The sequence below is a fragment of the Vipera berus genome (assembly GCF_964194415.1).
Source record: "Vipera berus genome assembly, chromosome: 3".
NCBI classification, from domain to species: Eukaryota; Metazoa; Chordata; class Lepidosauria; order Squamata; family Viperidae; genus Vipera; species Vipera berus.
This window is the reverse complement of record NC_138204.1, coordinates 194,424,183-194,445,222: the sequence shown is the minus strand read 5'-3', so window position 1 is coordinate 194,445,222 and position 21,040 is coordinate 194,424,183. Positions and strand designations below refer to the sequence as shown.

Here is a 21,040-nt window from a genome sequence, read left to right as displayed (position 1 = left end):
CAAACCAATGTGCTTAGCAATAGCCTTCATTCTATGTACAGTATATGCCTGCTTATTAGGGCTTTCGCCCCCCCCCCCCCCAGCGGCATTATTACAAAGTCAGCTTATTGCCCCCAACAATCTGGGTGGGATGGGATTATTCGCAGATGGGATTATTCACATAAGTTGGAATGACATATTTCAAACTCAGTATTGCAAGCTCAAAACATTTTTAATTTGAAACATTTTGCATATTTATAACTATTGCCCTTAGTTTGTGATTGCTTTGAAGACGAGGTTATGTCTAAGATGAGTTGAGCTGAGTTGCTGCTGCTGGAAGCTACATTTGTCCTGTGGTTAAAATAGGCAAGATGGCAGAAAGAGTGTTTAACCAAGAAGAACAACAGCTGGTAGATGAGGAAAGTAAACTTTGTAAAGTATTAACTGAAACAGTGAGAAAAATAACTAGAATTTTGTATTGCATGACATTTTGCTTCCTACATAGGAATCACCAATCATTCTTAGAGATGGAAATGGTACCATATATCCAATGGCAAAAGATTGTATGGGTGGAATAAGAGATCCTGATTGGCTTGATCTTCCTCCTATTAGCAGTCTGGGAATGGGAGTACATTCCTTAACAAATATTCCTGCTAATTCAACCATTAAAAAGAAAGCTGCTATCATCATAATGGCTGTTGAGGTAATTAAATATATTGAACATGCCAAATGCTAAATAAATAATTAAATATATCAAACAAAAGTTAGAGGCATTGTATCTTTTACTCTCTTGGTCTGTATTTTAATCTTTTGTAGATATTCCTAAATAGTGATTTTAATCTGAGAGTTCTAGGCTTTATATAGATTTCTGATGTACTACAAATATTTCAATAAAACCAAAGCTCTTTTTCAAAGTTACATAGTTGATTTCTAAAGAGTTGTGCAATTTAAGTGACCATTACCTTATAAAGTTAGAGCTAGAATCTTCAAAAGTGTAATCCTATAATTGCAGATTGTTCTGCTATGGTGTTAAATGTACTGAAAATTAAAACAGACATTTTATTTCCTTGTCAGCAAGCATTTGGATACAGTCAGATTTTAAATGTATATTGCTTACCATTTTAGGCAGGTAGATTTTAAAGGGCAAATTTTTTCTAGTTTTCACATTACTTTATAGATCATGCACTTTTGACTGAAATCATTACTGGTAAAATTAGTTAATTTATAAACTGCAACATTAATTCTTTATTATCACAATTTTATTGATTGTATTTCTGGCTCACCCCTTTTCACGGAGTTCAGAGCAGTAAAATAGTTTTAAAAAATGAACTGTATACAGTGGCATACACTGGGTAATTGTGCCTGTTTAATTTTCTGGGTGCAGAAGCAGACTTTAATGCAACATATTCTGCGATGCGACTATGAGTCCTGCAGACAGTATCTTATGAACCTCGAACAAGCTGTTGTCTTGGATCAGAATCCACAAATGCTGCAGACATTCCTTGGCCATCGATGTGACGGAAATAGAAATATTCTGCATGCTTGTGTGTCTGTGTGCTTTCCAACCAGTAATAAAGAAACTAAAGAGGAAGAGGGTAAGCTTAACAATCTGATGCAAATTCTTTTGCACATTGTCGAAAGATAGGTCCACTGTTATTCAGAAATCAGTTTTGAAGTAGCTTTGTACATATATAGACAAATTAGCCACTTTGAGATTCTTTGAGATTCAAATGTTATACCCATGGCTAGCACGGCTACCTTGGGAAGTAAAACTGGACACAGATATAACAGTGATAATGCAGCACTTTAATTTTAAAGCCAAAAATATGTTTCAGATTAGCATGGACATACGTACCACAATTGTTGGTGCCTGCTTAAACTGCATTTTTTTTTCTTGACCAACAGAGTCCTTTAGAGGAGGCATGGGAATTCTGTCAGCACCTCCTTAATATAAGCATGTAATTTCCTGGAAATACAGAGGATAACTGTTGCTTAGAAAAAGACAGCTTTATTTTAGAGAGGTACCAGCTGGGCTAGATGAATCAAAAGTTGGAATTAAGATTGCCGGAAGAAACATCAACAACCTAAGATATGCAGATGATACCACTCTAATGGCAGAAAGTGAAGAGGAACTAAAGAGCCTCTTGTTGCGAGTGAAGAAGGAGAGTGCAAAACTTGGGTTGAAACTAAACATTAAGAAAACCAAGATCATGGCATCCGGCCCTCTCAATTCCTGGCAAATAGATGGGGAAGAAATGGAGGTAGTGACAGATTTTATTTTCCTGGGCTCCAAGATCACTGCAGATGGGGACTGTAGCCAAGAAATTAAAAGACTCTTGCTCCTTGGGAGGAAAGCCATGGCAAATCTAGACAGCACACTAAAAAGCAGAGACATCACCCTGTCAACAAAAGTGCGTATAGTCAAGGCTATGGTCTTCCCAGTTGCAATGTATGGCAGTGAAAGCTGGACCATAAGAAAGGCTGAGCGCCAAAGAATTGAAGCCTTTGAACTATGGTGCTGGAGAAGACTCCTGCGAGTTCCTTGGACTGCAAGGCGATCAAACCGGTCAGTCCTAGAGGAGATCAACCCTGACTGCTCTTTAGAAGGCCAGATCCTGAAGCTAAAACTCAAATACTTTGGCCACCTAATGAGAAGGAAGGACTCACTGGAGAAGAGCCTAATGCTGGGAAAGATTGAGGGCAATAGAAGAAGGGGACGACAGAGAATGAGGTGGCTGGATGGAGTCACTGAAGCAGTAGGCGTGAGCTTAAATGGACTCCAGAAGATGGTAGAGGACAGGAAGGCCTGGAGGAACATTGTCCATAGGGTCGCGATGGGTCGGACACGACTTCGCAACTAACAACAACAACAACAACAACCAGCTGATACATTCTGTGCACCCATATCCACTCTGAAGCACCTTCTCTGATTGGATCTAAAAATCTTTTAATAGTCCCAGAACACAGAATATACCTATTTACAGAGATTTTAGATTCTCTTTGAAATAAGACTGGACTTGGAAGAAGGCTGCTTCTTAATATTTGATTAAGTTGTACAGAAAATCCTTGTTGAATGGTGCTAATTGGGATTAGACACTTCATTATTAAGCAGTGCAGCTGTAAATAGAAAAACCACATGACCATGCTGCTTAGCGATGGCAGTTCAGCATGAGTGCTGTCATTAAATGAGGACTGAGTGGGTTGTTAAATGAGCACCTCTTGTGACTATGACTTCTGGCATTCTGCTGGCTTCTTTGTTGATTTTGTTTATGGGAAGCTGGAAATGAAGGTCACAAATTGCAATTACACGATTGCAGGATGGTGCGAAGACTATATATATGAACTCTGGTTGTAACTACCACTTGTTCAGTACTATTGTAAATTTGAACAGTCACTGAATGAGAGGTCATTAAACGAGGGACCCCTTGTACACTAAACCAAAACCAAAACAATATAAAAACTGGGTCACTGAGAATGAGCTCTTGTAGAAGATGACCAGGCTGAGCCCGAGGAAGGGGCCAACACATCATCAGTCATGAATCTCTTCGTGCCCACCTTGAATTCATTCTACTCTTATCTTCCGCTAATTTCCGGTGGCTATTAGTAGCTCAGATTCTTGTAGAGAGCTCAAGTTTATAATAAATCTTTATATCCATTTGAATTCTCTTAATCTCCTTATTTTCCTAGTGCTTGATAGCTGTAGAATAAAAGGGAAAGAAAGCTAATTTAGGTCCTCATTCTGTAAATCGTTATATCATCTGTGAGGTGTTTTTTTTTGTTGAAAAAACAAAATGGCTGCCTTAGGCTACTGGAAGATTATTTGCACTTTCATTCCTTAAACTTTCATGCAAAAATAGATATAAATATAGATACAAATATATTTGTTTCCATCCATTCTGGTAACATTACTTGAAGGCAAAATAATAATAATAAATTAAAAAGTCAGCTACTTGCTGTGAAAGTAACCCAGCACTACTTTAAATGCCCTGTAAGCTATTTTTGACCCTCTGAACATTATGTCCTCCAAATGCATTATTACATTGCTAAGAGATTGACATCCACATTTACTAAATGTTATAGTAAAGAGCTTAAATTGCCTTGCTGGCCATTAGTTGACTATCAATTATGTAGAGTAGAGTAGAGTAGAGTAGAGTAGAGTAGAATAGAATAGAATAGAATAGAATAGAATAGAATAGGAATCTTTATTGTTACTTTAAATGTAAACAAATCAGCATACATTAAAATGAAATTTTGTTGCCTTCAGCTCTCAAAAAAAATACCCACATATGCATATACCCACATACACACACATATATGACACAGAAACATCACAGTCTAGTTCGAATGTATACATATACATACGGGGTGGGGGGGGGAAGAATCCTGCGAATTTACAATACGGAAGGCATAAGGAACAAAGCTGTTACAGAATCCAGTGGTTCTGCTATACATACGTCAAAACTTCCTCCCTGAGCAGCAGAAACAGACCGTGAAGTGGGTGTGTGGGGTCATGCAGATACCTTCTGTGATTTAAATTACCCTAACCTTCTGATCCCTTGAAATTTTATTAAATAATTTTTTATTCCTGTCATTGTTTTGCATTCGAGTAAATATTTGATATATGCTATTGATTTCATACTAGGACATTTGTATAAAAATGACAAATGTATGTGAAAGAAATGTTTTAGCCATGATAGCAACAGTTTTGTCAAGGTTCTTATTTATGTTTCAGAAGCAGAGCGCTCGGAAAGGAATACGTTTGCTGAAAGGTTATCTGCCGTTGAAGCTATTGCAAATGCTATTTCAGTGGTATCAAGTAATGGACCAGGAAATCGTGCAGGTTCCTCCAGCAGTAGAAGGTAGGTTAGCAATGATGATGATGATGTTATCCATTCAGTCGAGTCTGATTTTTGGCAATTCTATTGGTCCGGTCTCTCCATATCTTCTAGTACTTATTTGAATTTTGCTGCTGTCCAGCCACCGTGTTCTTTGATGGCATAGTTTCCTTTTACCACTAATTCTTCCAAACATAATTGCTTTCTCCACTGAAGAAGCTTGTTGGATGAGAAGCGAAATGTTTTCAAAGAAGACACCAAGAAAGTCTGGTTGCCTTTTGGGAAAAACACATTTGGGACCTTTGAATTGTGGTGCTGGAGAAAAAATGTTGTTTTTAATAATTAACATTATTATCAAGTAATAGAATATGGATTACAAGAAAACCACATCATCTCCGATTAGGTGAAATCTGGTTTGATTGCTTACCAGAAGCCATAATGAAAATAACACTTACATATTCTGGACATGTAATATAAAGGGAGGTTTAACTGGGAAAAGCCTTTAATTTGGCAAAATCAAAAGCAATTGAAGGAGAGGCTAATGAAAGGCAAGATGGCTAGATACCTTTACTTGATGATAAAAGTGTGAATTTAACGAGTTTACCAGTTTAGCAGACCACTTTGGTAAAATTATTTTTTTTCTGAAAATGTATAATTATTTATGACTTTATTGTTAGTTTGCGACTGAGAGAAATGATGAGACGATCTTTGAGAGCAGCGGGATTGGGCAGACATGAAGCTGGAGCTTCATCAAGTGATCATCAGGATCCTGTTTCTCCTCCCATAGCTCCTCCAAGCTGGGTTCCTGATCCTCCAGCGATGGATCCCGGTAAGATCCTGAGATGTTCCTCTGCATAATTGCAGATTCCAAACAAATGTTAATGATATGTCAGATGAACCCTATAGCAAGAGTCATGTAAATATGAAAGACATGTATTCCTACCTCAAATACCTATAATAGGTACATAATATAAGCTATTTGATTGCATGCAGTATTTAATGAAGTGTTAAATTACCACATGGATTTTATTTTTAGCAATTGTTGCTCATTTTGCTAGTTACTCTTAGACTTATTGGTTAGAAGAAAATTTAAGCAATTTTTTTAGTTAATGGGTTTTTCCCCCATGTGAGGATGTATTTTATTTATTGATGTACATCCTGCTATTCTGTTTGCTAAAGATGGTGACATTGATTTTATCCTGGCTCCTGCTGTGGGATCTCTTACCACAGCAACAACTGGCACTGGCCAAGGACCAAGCACTTCTACCATACCAGGTGAGAGAACATTATTTGATATCCTTAAATTTATATCTTTGCAAACAGATTGTGTAGATGCATTTACCTAAAGAGCTCCACTGTTATACTAGCTACTCTTATTTGCCAGTATTTCTGTAAGTCTTACAAGTATAGTCCATAATAATTTGCATGCATTAAAATATGTTGTCAGTTAAAATGTTGCTCCAGGATATAAAATGCCCAGTCCTTCTATTTCCACTAATATTGATAATTTTTTCATATCACATTTCAAATATAGTTGCAATATCAGTCGTAATTGTCACAGAAACAAAGCAGCTTTTAAATTTTGTTTTTCATCCAAGTTTTCTGATTTGTAGGTCCTTCTACAGAACCTTCTGTAGTGGAATCAAAAGACAGGAAGGCCAATGCTCATTTCATACTGAAATTGTTGTGTGACAGTGTTGTTTTACAGCCATATCTCCGGGAACTGCTGTCAGCCAAGTAAGAATCCTCTTGTTAAATTTCACGCGTTGGCTTCATACTCCTGAGAAGTAGGTAGAATAACTTGCCACTTCCAGAGAATCAGTATTTGGTTTTATTCCTGCTTTTCAATCAAGCCGTTACCTGTCCTCATATTCTTACGGATTTTTGAAAATCAGAACTCAAGTAAAATATATGCTGTTTTTTAATTTCTTTACATTGATTTTTTTTAAAAAAAAATCTTTCCTGAAGGTATTTCAATTGGAAAATGATATGGATATATTTTTGCTTGTAGGGATGCAAGGGGCATGACACCATTTATGTCTGCAGTCAGTGGCAGAGCATATCCTGCTGCAATTACTATTTTAGAAACTGCACAGAAAGTTGCCAAAGGTATGGACATTTTTTTTTAAAAAAAATATTGCTAATGATTTAGGATTTTTTTCTTTGAGAGTTTGACACATTTTATAATATAGAATAAATAGAAAATTGCAGTTTCTTTGCTACTTGTCTGTATTATTTGGATTATTCCCTTATTGAGTTGGATTAATTCAGTTGAAGGAATTTTCTTAGAAAATTTATTTCTTTACCATCTCTATGTAGTGAATTGTATTTTCATTGAGACATGGGTTGTGGAGTAGTTAAGGCGTCAGGCTAGAAACTGGTAGACTGTGAGTTCTAGCCCTGCCTTGGGCAGGAAGTCAAGTAGGTGACCTTGTGCCAATCACTTTCTCTCAGCCCTAAGAAGAAAGTAATGACACACCATTTCCAAAAGAACTTGCCAAGAAAACTTCAGAGATTTGTCCAGACAGCCTCTGAGAACCGGACATAATTGAATAAAGAACAAAAAAACACCTCTTTTCATTACTTACATTTTATTTTGTTGACTTTTAAAAGAGTTTCAGATAGTTAATAAAGGAGGGTGCATAGCAGTTACTCTCAATAAAGACAAAATAGTCACAGGACAACCTGCGTTGTCCTGTATAAGTATAGCATAATATATAATTGAAGTAAAGCAGTGCTTCCTTTTCACTTTTGCAGAGCTTCTGAGGGTTTTTAAACTCCCTAGTTTTGATGTTTAATTTGGAACCTTCTCTCCTTCTTTTTAAAGCAGAGGCAATGTCAAGTGAAAAAGAGGAAGATGTCTTTATGGGAATGGTTTGTCCAACTGGCACAAATCCAGATGACTCTCCTTTGTATGTTTTGTGTTGCAACGATACTTGTAGTTTCACATGGACTGGTGCGGAACATATAAATCAGGTAAATTTAGGGAGTCTTGGCATTTTTGTCATTTGTTTATTTCCCCAACTTTACAGTTTATTTTTTTTAAAATCCACATTTGTTTTACTATTGCTATTTTTCTTTCAGCCTTTTTGATTTTCCATGCAGACTAAAATAGTTGAACTTGGTTCCTTTTGAAATCTCAGCGGTTAAATCCAGATGTAATTATTCTCGCAATAAACTCATTAACTTATTTTTAATTTTTTTTTGTTAAGTTAAAACTATGACTAATTCAGTATTCAGCTATTGATAAGCAGCAGTTGTGTACTTAGATGTTACCCTGCCTTAATGCTTGTATGCTAAATTAAAAATCTAATCTTGGGTAATATTGGGAAAGGAAACCAGTGCTCAGTTGATGTTTAATAATGAAAAGACACATACAGATAATAAACCAGAAGAGTGACTCGAGTAACATTCCTATATGGATTTACAAAAGAGAAACTATTAAGGTTTTGAAAAGATTTGAGAAGAGACAAAAAAAAGAAGAAAACCTAGTTCTAGGATATATTTAAACAGATTAAAGATCAAGGCTGTTAAAAGTAAAGGTGAGTTACTTTACTTCAAGGTTAAAATAGATAGGGCGCTATCTCTGGTAACTTTAATGGAATTTTGCTGACCAGAATGACAAGGCTTTAAAGTTTTATTTATCAATAATAAGACACGGGAAGAAGAATTCTTTTGTTCTATTTTATGTGCAATTTAAGTGATAAGTTACTAAAATTGTTTTATACTTGCTGCGATGAAGGGGGAAGTTACTTCTTTATGTTTTTCTTTTTCTTTGCTATATTATTTTTTCCTTGTTTTCTATTTTTCTGTTTTTTTTCTATTCTGTTTTTCTATTCTTTTCTATAGTTTTTTTATTTTTTAGATTGTATTAACTTTTACTCTTTTAATTCTAATGCTTAATAAAATTATTGAAAAGAAAAAGAAAGTGAACAGGGCTGAAAATTAGCACAATTTTAGAAGTGTCTGGAAGTCTTAATATCCTTAAGATAGTCACTGATGCAAATGCACTTTTTCCAGTGGTTGGCTATTCTACAGAATGAGAAAAGGAAGTCATAATTTTGTGCCAAACATCCAGTACACTTTCAATATCTATATGTAGAGATAGGGGAGGGAGAAGGGTGTTAATTTGACTTTTTCTAAAATGTGGTTTTCCTCCCATTTCAGGATATATTTGAATGCCGAACATGTGGTTTACTGGAATCTCTGTGCTGTTGCACAGAATGTGCGCGAGTGTGCCATAAAGGCCATGATTGCAAGTATGTTTATGTTTACTGCAATAAATAATCACAGATTCTTTTAACTATACCTATTTTACTGGGCTCTAAATGCAAAAGAGCCAACACGACACAGGTATTCATAAGCTATTACCTACCACTATTCCACTCTTCCCCATTGCCATTCCTACTCCTACTCCTGCTATTTCAACTGCTACTTCTAGTGAGTTTTGCTAGAGAAAATTACCTCTTTCTAGGTGCTTTAGGCCAGTGGTACACCCATTGTACCACTTTTAGGATAAGGCACTCTCCGAGTAGCACCAGTCGGCGAGCAAGGTGTCAAAAACATGACGACAAAAAAAGAAAAGAAAAACATGATAAAGTACAGATAGTCCTCGACTTACAACATTTCGCTTAATGACTGTTTGAAGTTACAACGGCACTGAAAAAAGTGACTTATGACCATTTTTCACACTTATGACTGTTGCAGCATCCCCAGGGTTATGTTATTTACATTCGGATGCTTGGCAACTAAATCATACTTATGACGGTCAGTGTCCCAGAGTCATGTGATCACCTTTTGCAACTTTTTGACAAGCGAAGTCAATGGCGGCGGGGGGGGGGGGGACAGCTCATCACTCAGGTTGCAGGGTGCCTGTGTGGGGGGAATCCATGGGTCTCTGGTGGAGGGGGGTAATTCCTCCCATTGTCTCTTCCTTTTTTCCTTCCTTTCTTACCTCCTTCTTTGTCCCTTCCTCCTTCCCTTCCTCCCTTCCATTGTCCCTCCCTCCCTCCCTCAGGTTACAGGGTGCCTGTGTGTGTGTGGGGGAATCCATGGGTCTGTGGTGGAGGGGGGTGGGACTGGGGTGGGTGCCCTCCTTCCCTCCCTCTCTCCCATTGTCCTTTCCTTCCTTCCTTACCTCCTTCTTTGTCCCTTCCTTCCTTCCCTCCCATCTCCCCCTCCCTCCTCCCCTTTCCTCCTCCCTCCCTCCCTTCTCTGGGAGCTTGACATTGCTAAGTGAGGCCAGTAAATACTTGCTGCAAGGAAAGTAATTGGGACGGCGTAGCACGTGCGGAGAAACGCTGGATCTCGAGTCTTCATCCCAACTACTTGCCTTGCTGCAAGGAAAGCAATTGGGACAGGGCAGTGTGCGCGGAGAAACTCCGGATCTCGAGTCCTCGTCCCAACTGCTTGCCTTGCTGCAAGGAAAGCAATTGGGACGCGCAGCAGAGGCAGTCTGGATTTCTGAGCAGTGCTGAGCAACACACAGAAAGCAAACTGAAACAAAAACACAGGGACTATCAGGAATGCAAGATCAGCGTGTGCTCAGAAACACTGAATCTCGAGTTCATCGTCCCAAATGCTTGCCTTGCTGCAAGGATAGAATTGGGACGCGCAGCAGAGGGAATCTGCGTTTCTGATCAGCTGATGACTCTGTACCCCCGGCCCCAACCTCCACTGATGGGCTTCAGTCGGTGGAGGTCGGGGCCAGCTGTACACAGTCGCCAACAGTGGGGGGGGGGAGGGAGTCAGGTCAGCACGTTTTTCCCTCCACATTCTGATGGCTTCACCTAGCTTGGCGCGGATCAGAAAAAAAACATGGGCCTTGATTCCCACCTGCTGCTGCGGGATGAGTCCTGGGGACTCATTGCCGCTTTGCTCTCCCCTCCATAAAGAACATCGGGAAGAGGAGAGGGAGGAGGAAAAGAAAATGGACAACCTACCTGTCGAGGCTGTCTCTGTCCCCTTCAGGCTCAGGCTTGCTTCTGGGTGAAGGTTGCTAACAAGGAGTCCAAGGGGAGGGGGGGCCTCACTCTGCGCCTACAGGCTGCCGGCAAGCAGCATGTTTTCTGGCAGCAAGTGAGCTGGTAAAGAGCGTGGGAGCGGTAGGCGGGGGGAGAGGCGGGGGAGCAAGGCAACACCGCGTACCACCAGCCATGTGCTCGCGTACCACCGGTGGTACGCGTACCACCAGTTGAAAAGCCCTGCTTTAGGCTACTTCAAGCTGCTTTATTTCCATATAGGAACACAGACCCTTCACAACCAGCTGTGTCTCAGCAAGCTTTTATAGCCAGTGATGTTGTGCTGGCTGGGCAGAGAGTTGAAAGAGACAGGACAATAGTACTACAAGTAATGGCCATTTTCAGGGCAGCCTGCTCTCTCACAATGAGGTTTAGTGATTTATTGTTCAAAATTGTTCTTATGTATTTTTATTGTTAACGTATGGAAACATACGGCACAAAAGTTGAAATCGAAGACGTGGATCCCATTTCTGTTGGGGTGAGAAGGTGAAGATTCACTCAAGTCAAGTTTAACTCTAAATGACTACATGGCCGTTGCCGTTTTCTTTCTTTGGCAACAGCTTCTGTCCAAATGTCAACCGATCCTGCTTTCTCTCTCTGTCTTGTCTGTCTCCTTTCTGTTTAGACACAGGGGTTTGAGTGTTCCTTCTCGGCAACATTTGCTATGCATTCACAAGTACATAGACAAGGGACAATTTACTCTTTTTCATAATTGTTATTCTTAAATTAGTGCATTGCTTTATACATGACCATAAAGCTCACATTTTTAGATCTGTATTTCATATTGATGTGGAAATTGATCATATGTAATTAAAATTTCCTCTCTTTCAGGCTTAAACGCACATCACCTACAGCATACTGTGATTGTTGGGAGAAATGCAAATGTAAAACATTAATTGCAGGACAGAAATCTGCCCGTCTTGATTTGCTTTTCCGGCTGCTTACTACTACAAATCTTGTCACCATGCCAAATAGTAGGCAAGTGTCTGTTTATTCCAAATGGGAGAAAGTAATCTGAGAAATTCAGAGCAGACTTTTTTTTACATCTCTCTCTATGTTCTAGGGGGGAACATCTTCTGTTGTTCTTAGTACAGACAGTTGCGCGACAAACAGTAGAGCACTGCCAATACCGGCCTCCAAGAATTAGAGAAGATCGTAATCGTAAAACTGCAAACCCTGAAGGTAGGCCATCTAGCAATTTAAAAAAATTCCTGTTAGTCTTCCCTTCAAAAATCTCCCAGGACACGTAAGAGGAGGAATAATATATAATATAAATACTATTATATTAGCTATCCCAGGCTTCTTTTTCCATTCTTTTCCTGCCTTACTTAGGATGAACTTAGCTATTTATATGTTGTATTTCCACATCTTCCTTTCTTATCTTAATATTTCCTTCTCCCATCATCTTGCTAGTTTAGGAATATACAACTTCTGTAAACTGAATCAATTTTTTTGAAGGTCCACTCCAAATTGATAAGATCACCCTCTGATTTGGAGAGATTGAAAAAAAATTTAAGATGTGAAATGGGAAGCCTAAGCATCTGCAATACTTAAGGCATCCAGCAACTGTGAGAGGGACCTTGGACGATCACTTGACTATGAGCCAGCAGTGTGCAGCAGCAACCAAAAAAGCTAATACAATCCTGGGTTGTATACACAGGCATGGAATCAATTATGCAAAGTACTAGTACCGCTTTATTAAACCCTAGTAAGACCACACCTGGAATATTGCAACCAATTTTGGTCACCATACTACAAAAAAGTTGAGACCTTGGTAAAAGTTCAGAGAAGAGCAACTAAAATGATCAAAGGCCTGGAGACTAAAACATATGAAGAATGGCTGCAGGACTTGAGTTTGGCTAGTCCAGGGGTAGGCAACCTCGGCTCTTTTATGACTCATGGACTTCAACTCCCAGAATTCATGAGTCAGCTAAGCTATGCTATGCTGACTCAGGAATTCTGGGAGTTGAAGTCCATGAGTCATAAAAGAGCCGAGGTTGCCTACCCCTGGGCTAGTCTAAAGAAAAGAAGAAACGGGTAACATGATAGCAGTCTTCCAGTATTTGAGGGGCTGCCACAGAGAAGAGGGCATCAAACTATCCTCCAAAGCACCAGAGGTCAAGACAATAAACAATGGTTGGAAACTGACCAAAGAGAGAAGCAACCTGGAATTGAGAAACTTCCTGATAGTGAGGACAATTCACCAGTGGAACAGCTTGCCCCCAGAAATCGTGGGCGCTCCATCACTGGAGATTTTTAAGAAGAGACTAAATAGTCACTTGTCTGAAATGGTATAGGTTCTCCTGCTTAAGCAGGGGACTGGACTGAAGACCTCCAAGGTCCCTTCCAGCTTTATTCTATTCTATTCTAAAAATGGAAGGGAAGTTTGTAGCAGCAGATTTAACCATGTAACTTTCCTGATCTCCTGAGCAGTTCAATTTCATACTTGCAAGCTTACCAAACTGGAAGGACTTTTATTTCTCACATTTATTTAGCTGACCATCTCACAAAGCGACTCTGGGTGGCTTAACGATAAAAAGTAAGCCATTTTTAAAAAGACATAATAAAAGTAGCAATATTTAACAGTGTAGCCATCTCAACAAGTTTCCATTTCCCTAAGATCCGCAAACCTGTTGACATAGCCATATCTGATTATGGCAAAGAATATTCCATTTTGGAAAAACTATTGAAATGTTCTTTTATTTGTATTTTAGATTCAGATATGCCTGATCATGATTTAGAACCTCCGCGATTTGCACAGCTTGCCTTGGAACGGGTTTTACAAGACTGGAATGCATTGAAATCTATGATCATGTTTGGCTCACAGGAGAACAAAGACCCGTGTGTATAGATAGCATGTTTCAGTTTATTTGAAAATTTGCTTTGTATCAAAGACATGCAACTACATTTTATTCTCTTTTTCCTCTTTTTCCTTTTTTCCAAGTCTTAGTGCAAGCAGTAGAATTGGTCACCTTTTGCCTGAAGAACAAGTTTATCTTAATCAGCAAAGTGGTACTATTCGGCTGGATTGTTTTACGCATTGTCTCATTGTGAAATGTACAGCAGATATTTTGGTAAGGCGTGTGTTTTTTGGTAAACATAGTGCCAGTTTTCTTTTCCAATTAGAAGTTCATATAAAAATTTGCAAATCTAAACTGTGATGTGACAGTTGTTTTCTTTAGCTTTTAGATACTTTGCTGGGGACACTTGTTAAAGAGTTGCAAAACAAGTACACTCCAGGTCGCAGAGAAGAAGCAATTTCTGTTACAATGCGGTTTCTGCGTTCTGTAGCTAGAGTTTTTGTAATTCTTAGTGTGGAAATGGCTTCCTCAAAAAAGAAAAAGTAAGTTCTTTTTTTAAAAAAAAATCTTTACTTAAATTAACATTAGGGTGAATACTCTTACTGTATTTTTATATTATGCATTCATGTATTTTTTTAAATATGAACTTCAAGCTTCAGTTCAGTATAAAAGAACAGAGAATAGCCATCTGTGTTTTGTGAATAAATGTCCCTTTCACATGGAAAACCTGTGACTCACTAGCTGTTCTCAAAATGGGAACAATTAAGGGAATATAATCATAATTTCCACTAGCTTTAAGCTGTCTGCCTTACAGCTAGTTTGGCTGTATAAATTAGATGGAAATGTAGCATATTATCCCTCTGATCCTTACTATTTTAAAGACAGTGTATTAAAGTGTTTATTGATGGAAATAATTTGGCATCAGGTCTAGTGACATATGTTGCCATGGTTTGTACTCACTCACTCACTCACTCACTCACTCACTCACTCACTCACTCCATCCATCCGTATGTATGTATGTATGTATGTATGTATGTATGTATGTATCTATCTATCTATCTATCTATCTATCATCTATCTATCTATCTATCTATCTATCTATCTATCTATCTATCTATCTATCTATCTATCTATCTATCTAACAGTACAGTAGTACTTTTAATACTTGTCAGATCTGTAAGTACGGGTATTGGAGAAATTATCTGCTCCATGGGGTGAATTAAGACAGAAAGGCATATTCTATTTAAATATTTTGCTATTCTTACTGTTTTTCATTTTGCATGGTGTTTACATAGTAGGATACGTAGGTTCCTGGGATCAAGTTTACTATTGAAGGAAAATAGACAAAGATATAGCAATACAGAAGAGGAAATGGAGCAAAATCATAGAGGGATTTAAATAAGGATGAGTATCACACTGGAGTAAGCAGGAAGCCAGAATTTAAGGAGGGAGACGTTTATTTAATTAGAGAAGTGACTAATTTGGGAAACAGAATGCTAGATACTAAATAATTCTGGATAATGTGAGAACAATACAGTACTCGTTGTGAGACCTGATCAGGACTTTGACACATTTTTTTTTTCAAAAGGATTTTTTTTTTGCAGCATTGTGGGAGGAGATACGGATTGACTATGGACTAAATGTAAGGAGAAATTGCTGTAATTACATGGATAGCAAAAGCATTAAATAAGAATAGTCTTGATTTATATCCTTTGTATATTTTGGTCCCTTTTGAATTAATAGATGATTTCCTTTTCCCTTTCCCAACTCTTTTCCAGCAACTTTATTCCGCAGCCGATTGGAAAATGTAAGCGTGTATTCCAAGCTTTATTACCTTATGCTGTAGAGGAATTATGCAATGTAGCAGAGTCCCTCATTATCCCAGTTAGGATGGGTATTGCACGTCCTACAGCACCTTTTACATTGGCAAGCACAAGTATAGATGCCATGCAAGGCAGTGAAGAGCTGTTCTCTGTAGAACCTCTTCCTCCACGGCCATCTTCTGACCAGTCAAGCAGGTAATGTCCAACATGTAGTTTATTATGATTACATTCTTCTAAATGCAATGCCATATGCTCTTTGTCAGGTTGTCTTTGGTGCAGGTGAGTTTACTTCAAAGTAACAAATCACCCCCCCCCCCAAAAAAAAAACCCACCACCACCACCACAACAAAAAACCTTGTATAAACACATACAAGCAAACAGTAAAAGGCTTGGTTCACCAGTGTGATATAAAGAGTCCAAAACAATAGTTTCTATATATTTTAAAAGGACAGCATAACTGAGGATCCCACAGGTAATTCCTCGACTTTTGATTAGTACTTAGTGACTGCTTGAAATTACGATGGGCTTCCCTGGGGTGCTTAAGACTCAGTTCCAGTGCTTCCCCCGGTCACATGAATACATGTTGGACACTTAGCAACTGGCCCACATTGATGGCCGCAGTCACGTACCTGCATTTTGCAATGGTTTTGCTGAAAGCTGCCTTTTTAATACAGTTTTTGGCAAAAACTATTGGCAAAAACCATTGGTTTGCTTAATGACTGCTGCAAAAAAGGAACCCCAGCCGTGGTTGTTGCTGCCCACTTTGTGCTGCTTCCTTAGCTCCAAAACTGGACCCTAAAAAGGCTTTTCAGAACTTGCCTGGTAGAACAACCTGGCAACCTAATTGACTTCTTCCAAGCTACCTTGGCATTCATTTCACCAAGATAAGGTGTATACCTTATCCAAAGACCCACTGCTTGGAAAAGTGCCACAGGTTTTCTTCTCTATTTGTTCTTTTTTATTGTCTTTTGAGAAAGAAGAACATGGCTGTTTTCCTACTGTCCAAGTGTGCAAAGGAGAGAAAACCAAAGAGCAGTATTTGTTCTGCTTCCTGGTTCTTGTTTGAGAAGGATGGCCAAATGGGAACATGGGTGACATGTTTAACATATGCTGGAATGCTCAACTTCCATCCCAGGACTGGGACAGTGCTTCAGCCCTAGCTTTCTTATTGTGGCTTCATAATGAGACCACTGTAGGGAGGACTCAGCAGGCACTAGTTGTTGGAAATAATGGCATAATCAGATTGAACTTAACTGGAACTCTGCCCAATTATCAAAAATAATTTGCAACTCTGTCACCATCAAAGTTGCTCACAGTCCCCAGCCCAGTTTGAGAACCAGTGAATTTTTGTAATCTAAACAGAAGAAGCATATTATTTGGAGATTAAATGATTATACCCCTCTTTGATTTGGATGACTCCGACTTTCTGGGTTCCCTTGGACATTAAGTGAAGTTGTGGGGTGAACCCATCTTGTTTTTGATTAGAACTTTGCTAAGTGACTCCAACAGTGCATTATCGGTTTTAATTTTCTAAAATTTGTTTTCCAGTTTGTTTCATTTTTAATATTAAAATTATTTTTTTTATTGCTTTATGTTTGTATTTTTAAAAGGCATTCTTCTCCCTTCTCTTTTCAGTTCCAGTCAGTCACAGTCCTCCTATATCATTAGGAATCCACAACAACGACGGATCAGTCAGTCTCAGCCAGTTCGTGGCAGAGACGAAGAACAAGATGATATTGTGTCAGCAGATGTGGAAGAGGTTATTATTGTAATTGTTTTCAATACACGGTGTATTATGTATTTCAAAATAAATACTGGTTTAGAGTAATGTAAATTTTGTAAGCATGCACACTTTTGCCTGTAAAGTTAGAACTGTGCTGCATAAACACATCTAAATTTGTAGATATGGAAATACTAGAATACTTCTAAGTATTCTGGGCTCTTAAAAGAACAGTATGACCTATTGTCTGCATTTCTTTTCTCTTTGCTTTGGGAATTCTGTTTGGCAGTTCTTGAACATAATAAAAAACATGTATAAATTATCCATAAAGGTCAGATTTATATATACAATAAGTTTATTTATTTATTTATTTATTCGGTTTATATACCGCCCTATTCCCAAAGGACTCAGGGCGGTTTACAAGGCAAAATTTAAAAACAATCCAATATAAAATTAAAATAAAATAAATTAAATTAAGTCTAGCCACAAAAATTAAATCACAATTTAAAAACATTAAACCCCTCAGTCCAGACCAGATAGCTCAAAGAGCCAGGTTTTTAGGTCCCGGCGAAATGAACGAAGGTCGGGGGCAGTCCGGAGTTCCGTTGGCAGTTGATTCCATAGGGCAGGCGCGCCCACAGAGAACGCCCTCCCCCTGTGGATTGCTAAGTTGTAGGTCATAATATGTGTGACTTGATATAATACTCTTTCATGCCAGGTTGAAGTAGTTGAAGGAGTTGCAGGAGAAGAAGATCACCATGATGAACAAGAAGAACATGGTGAGGAAAATGCGGAAGCAGAAGGCCAGCATGATGAACATGATGAAGATGGTATGCTTTATCTCTGCCTTTGGTTGAGACTAGGCATAGATATGGCCTTGTTCACGGTTACTCAAAGGATGCCCTAACATTTTCATTGAGGTTTACTTTCTAGCAAGTGTGTTAAAGTGCAGCATAAATTATCCTTGTGTTAGTCCTATTATAAATTAATAAGAACTGACCTTTCATATTTATTTCAGTTCTTCAATAAAAGATTGCAAAATGTTTATCTTTTATTTTAAGGCAGTAAAGTCCACAATTCATCTTACTTCATCACAAAAGTGGTACAAATAATAATGCAACTTGTATATCTATCAAAAGCATTGAAAAGGTCATATTTACCATACAGCACATCCCCAGCCTGTTCAGCTAAGGTTAAGAGAACTCCTTTTATTACAAGCAAGCACGGTGAAACACAGTGGAAGAAATATACAAATTTCCAGTGTGATGGTAAATAGTGGGTGTGATTTAAACTAGGTTTGTTTTGAAGAATCTAAATTATTTTGTAATCTAAAATACAGTGTTAAAATAGTTACACACATTTCATTATACTTACCATTAGGAAGTGATATGGAGTTGGACCTCCTGGCAGCAGCAGAAACTGAGAGTGACAGTGAGAGTAACCATAGCAACCAGGATAATGCTAGTGGGCGCAGAAGTGTTGTCACCGCAGCTACAGCAGGATCAGAAGCAGGTAATGTGCTTTGTGTCGGCTTCATTTTCCTGGGATATGCCAATACCGTACATTTAAAAAATTGGGGTAAGTGTTGCTTTAAGTTTGAGAGATTGTTTAAAAAGTGGAGAGATATTTTGTCTGCATATTATCTAGGGTAAAAAGATGCCCCACAGATTCCAAATAAGAGTTGCTTTAAATTAGATAATTTGAAAAGTGGAAAGATATTTTGTCTGCATATTATCTAGAATAAAAAGATGTCCTGAAGACTCTTGAATAAAGAATTGCTTTAAGTTAGATAGTTTGAAAAGTGGAGAGATATTTTGTCTGAATATTATCTAGGGTATAAGGATACCCTGAAGACTGTGAATAAGAATTGCTTTAAATTAGATTGTTTGAAAAGTGGAGAGATATTTTGTCTGCATATTATCTATATGCCTCTTAGTATATTCCTTATACTAGAAAATTGAATATAAAAGCAAAAATAAATCTTGTGAATGATGTACATTGTAAGGTATGCAAAAACAGAGTGTTTTCTTTTGTTACAATTTTTAAAATAAAAGACCTCATCATACATGCTGGAAATAGGAATTTCCGGTTTTCCAAACAAGGTCAATCTAATTGAAGCAGATGAGGCTAGATCAGTTGAAATTGGGCAGCATGTATTCTCCTGATGTTGGACTACAGTGATTTCATATCACTAAAAATACTCACTAAAGCTAGTGGGATTGAGGTTCAATTGTTCAATTGAGTTGCTTGTCTTTTCTTTAAAAACCCATTAAATTGCCCTTAGAAGATTTGCTCCTTCCTAAAAATGGGAAATAATCAACTTTTGGGTATATGCTTTTTTCATAGGAGCTAGTAGCGTACCAGCTTTTTTTTCTGAGGATGACTCTCAGTCAAATGATACCAGTGATTCAGACAGCAGCAGCAGCCAGAGCGATGATATAGAGCAAGAAACCTTTATGCTGGATGAGCCCCTAGAGCGAACAACAAGCAGCTCTCATGCTAATGGGGCAGCCCAGGCCCCCCGGTCCATGCAGTGGGCTGTACGCAACACCCAGAATCAGAGGACCACTAGCACTGCGCCATCTAGTACCTCTGCTCCAGCAGGTATCTCAAAACTTTTTTTTAAAAAAAATTCCTCTTTGACATTTTTCTGATTCACTAGTTTTTTGATGTTAATGTGGATGCAACTTTTTACATGGTGTCATCCTGCAGAATTATCTTTTACCTGTCATGTGGTATTTTCTATTGTTTAAGAGCCACTTACAAGCAGGTTGTGCTTTGGTATAAATACTTGGGTTTGCTTTTGTCTATTTCTTCCTCCCAGAATGCTCTTTATTTTCCCTCCCTTTAGCTAGTTCAGCAGGTTTAATCTATATTGATCCATCCAACCTGCGTCGGAGCGGAACCATCAGTACCAGTGCAGCAGCAGCCGCCGCAGCTCTTGAAGCGAGCAATGCTAGCAGCTACCTAACATCCGCAAGCAGTTTGGCAAGGGCGTACAGTATCGTGATACGGCAAATATCAGATCTTATGGGACTAATTCCCAAATACAATCATTTGGTATACTCCCAGATCCCAGCTGCAGTGAAGCTGACATACCAAGATGCTGTGAATTTACAGGTACATTGTAGTGTAGTGTGCTGATTTCTAGTGCTCTCTCTCTCTCTGTCTCTCTGACTCTCTCTCTCTGTCTCTCTGTCTCTCTCTCTCCCTCCCTCCCTCTCTCTACACACACACACACACACACACACACACACACACACACACACACACACATATATACACACACACACACACACATATATACACACACACATGCATACACACACACACACACACACACACACACACACACACACACACACACACACATATAATTCTGCCCTTTTCTCATTCCAACTCATAACTCCTTTTCTCAGTAAATAGTTACCCATTTGGACAATATCTATTTACTTGCCTATTATTATTATTTTTCTGATTTGCTCTATATGCATCTTGCCTTGTTTTGAAATAGTGGGAGGAATTTCCTCACTGCATTATAGCTGAGAAATTCCTAAAGTTCTGCCAAAATAGGTTGGATCCATATACCAATAATAGGTATGCCCAAATACAAGCATGCACACAATGCATGATCCTAAGCCTTGCCACATACCTATTCATTTGGCTCACACCTCATAGAACAGGCATGTCAAACTGCTGGCCCACGGGCCGGACACGTCCTGAAACCGCGCCCACCCCATTGCCGGCAATGGGGAAAAAGTCGCGATACGTCGTGCGACGTCACGTGACATCACGAGTTTGACATGCCTGTCATAGAAGGTGTCGCTGTCTTCTACTTTTCAGCTCTGCAAAATGGCAAAGG

General features: G+C 38.6%; 1 protein-coding gene across 3 annotated transcripts in view; it reads left to right on the top strand.

Moving 5' to 3' along the window:
- UBR5 (ubiquitin protein ligase E3 component n-recognin 5) overlaps positions 1-21,040 on the top strand; it is an 86,122-nt gene that overhangs the window by 39,567 nt on the left and 25,515 nt on the right. Inside the window, exons 20-39 of one of the 3 annotated variants that reach the window (XM_081325002.1) lie at positions 485-682; positions 1,364-1,574; positions 4,715-4,838; positions 5,492-5,643; positions 5,994-6,089; positions 6,428-6,551; positions 6,826-6,923; positions 7,642-7,790; positions 8,982-9,073; positions 11,666-11,812; positions 11,898-12,016; positions 13,549-13,675; positions 13,779-13,908; positions 14,017-14,177; positions 15,414-15,653; positions 17,094-17,217; positions 17,897-18,008; positions 18,559-18,690; positions 19,525-19,782; positions 20,030-20,298. In XM_081325002.1, the coding sequence (XP_081181128.1) occupies positions 485-682; positions 1,364-1,574; positions 4,715-4,838; positions 5,492-5,643; positions 5,994-6,089; positions 6,428-6,551; positions 6,826-6,923; positions 7,642-7,790; positions 8,982-9,073; positions 11,666-11,812; positions 11,898-12,016; positions 13,549-13,675; positions 13,779-13,908; positions 14,017-14,177; positions 15,414-15,653; positions 17,094-17,217; positions 17,897-18,008; positions 18,559-18,690; positions 19,525-19,782; positions 20,030-20,298 (3,063 nt within the window). Of the gene's footprint in view, positions 1-484; positions 683-1,363; positions 1,575-4,711; positions 4,839-5,491; positions 5,644-5,993; positions 6,090-6,427; positions 6,552-6,825; positions 6,924-7,641; positions 7,791-8,981; positions 9,074-11,665; positions 11,813-11,897; positions 12,017-13,548; positions 13,676-13,778; positions 13,909-14,016; positions 14,178-15,413; positions 15,654-17,093; positions 17,218-17,896; positions 18,009-18,558; positions 18,691-19,524; positions 19,783-20,029; positions 20,299-21,040 lie in introns of all 3 variants that reach the window. The other 2 variants (XM_081325003.1, XM_081325001.1) reach the window with 2 other exon arrangements.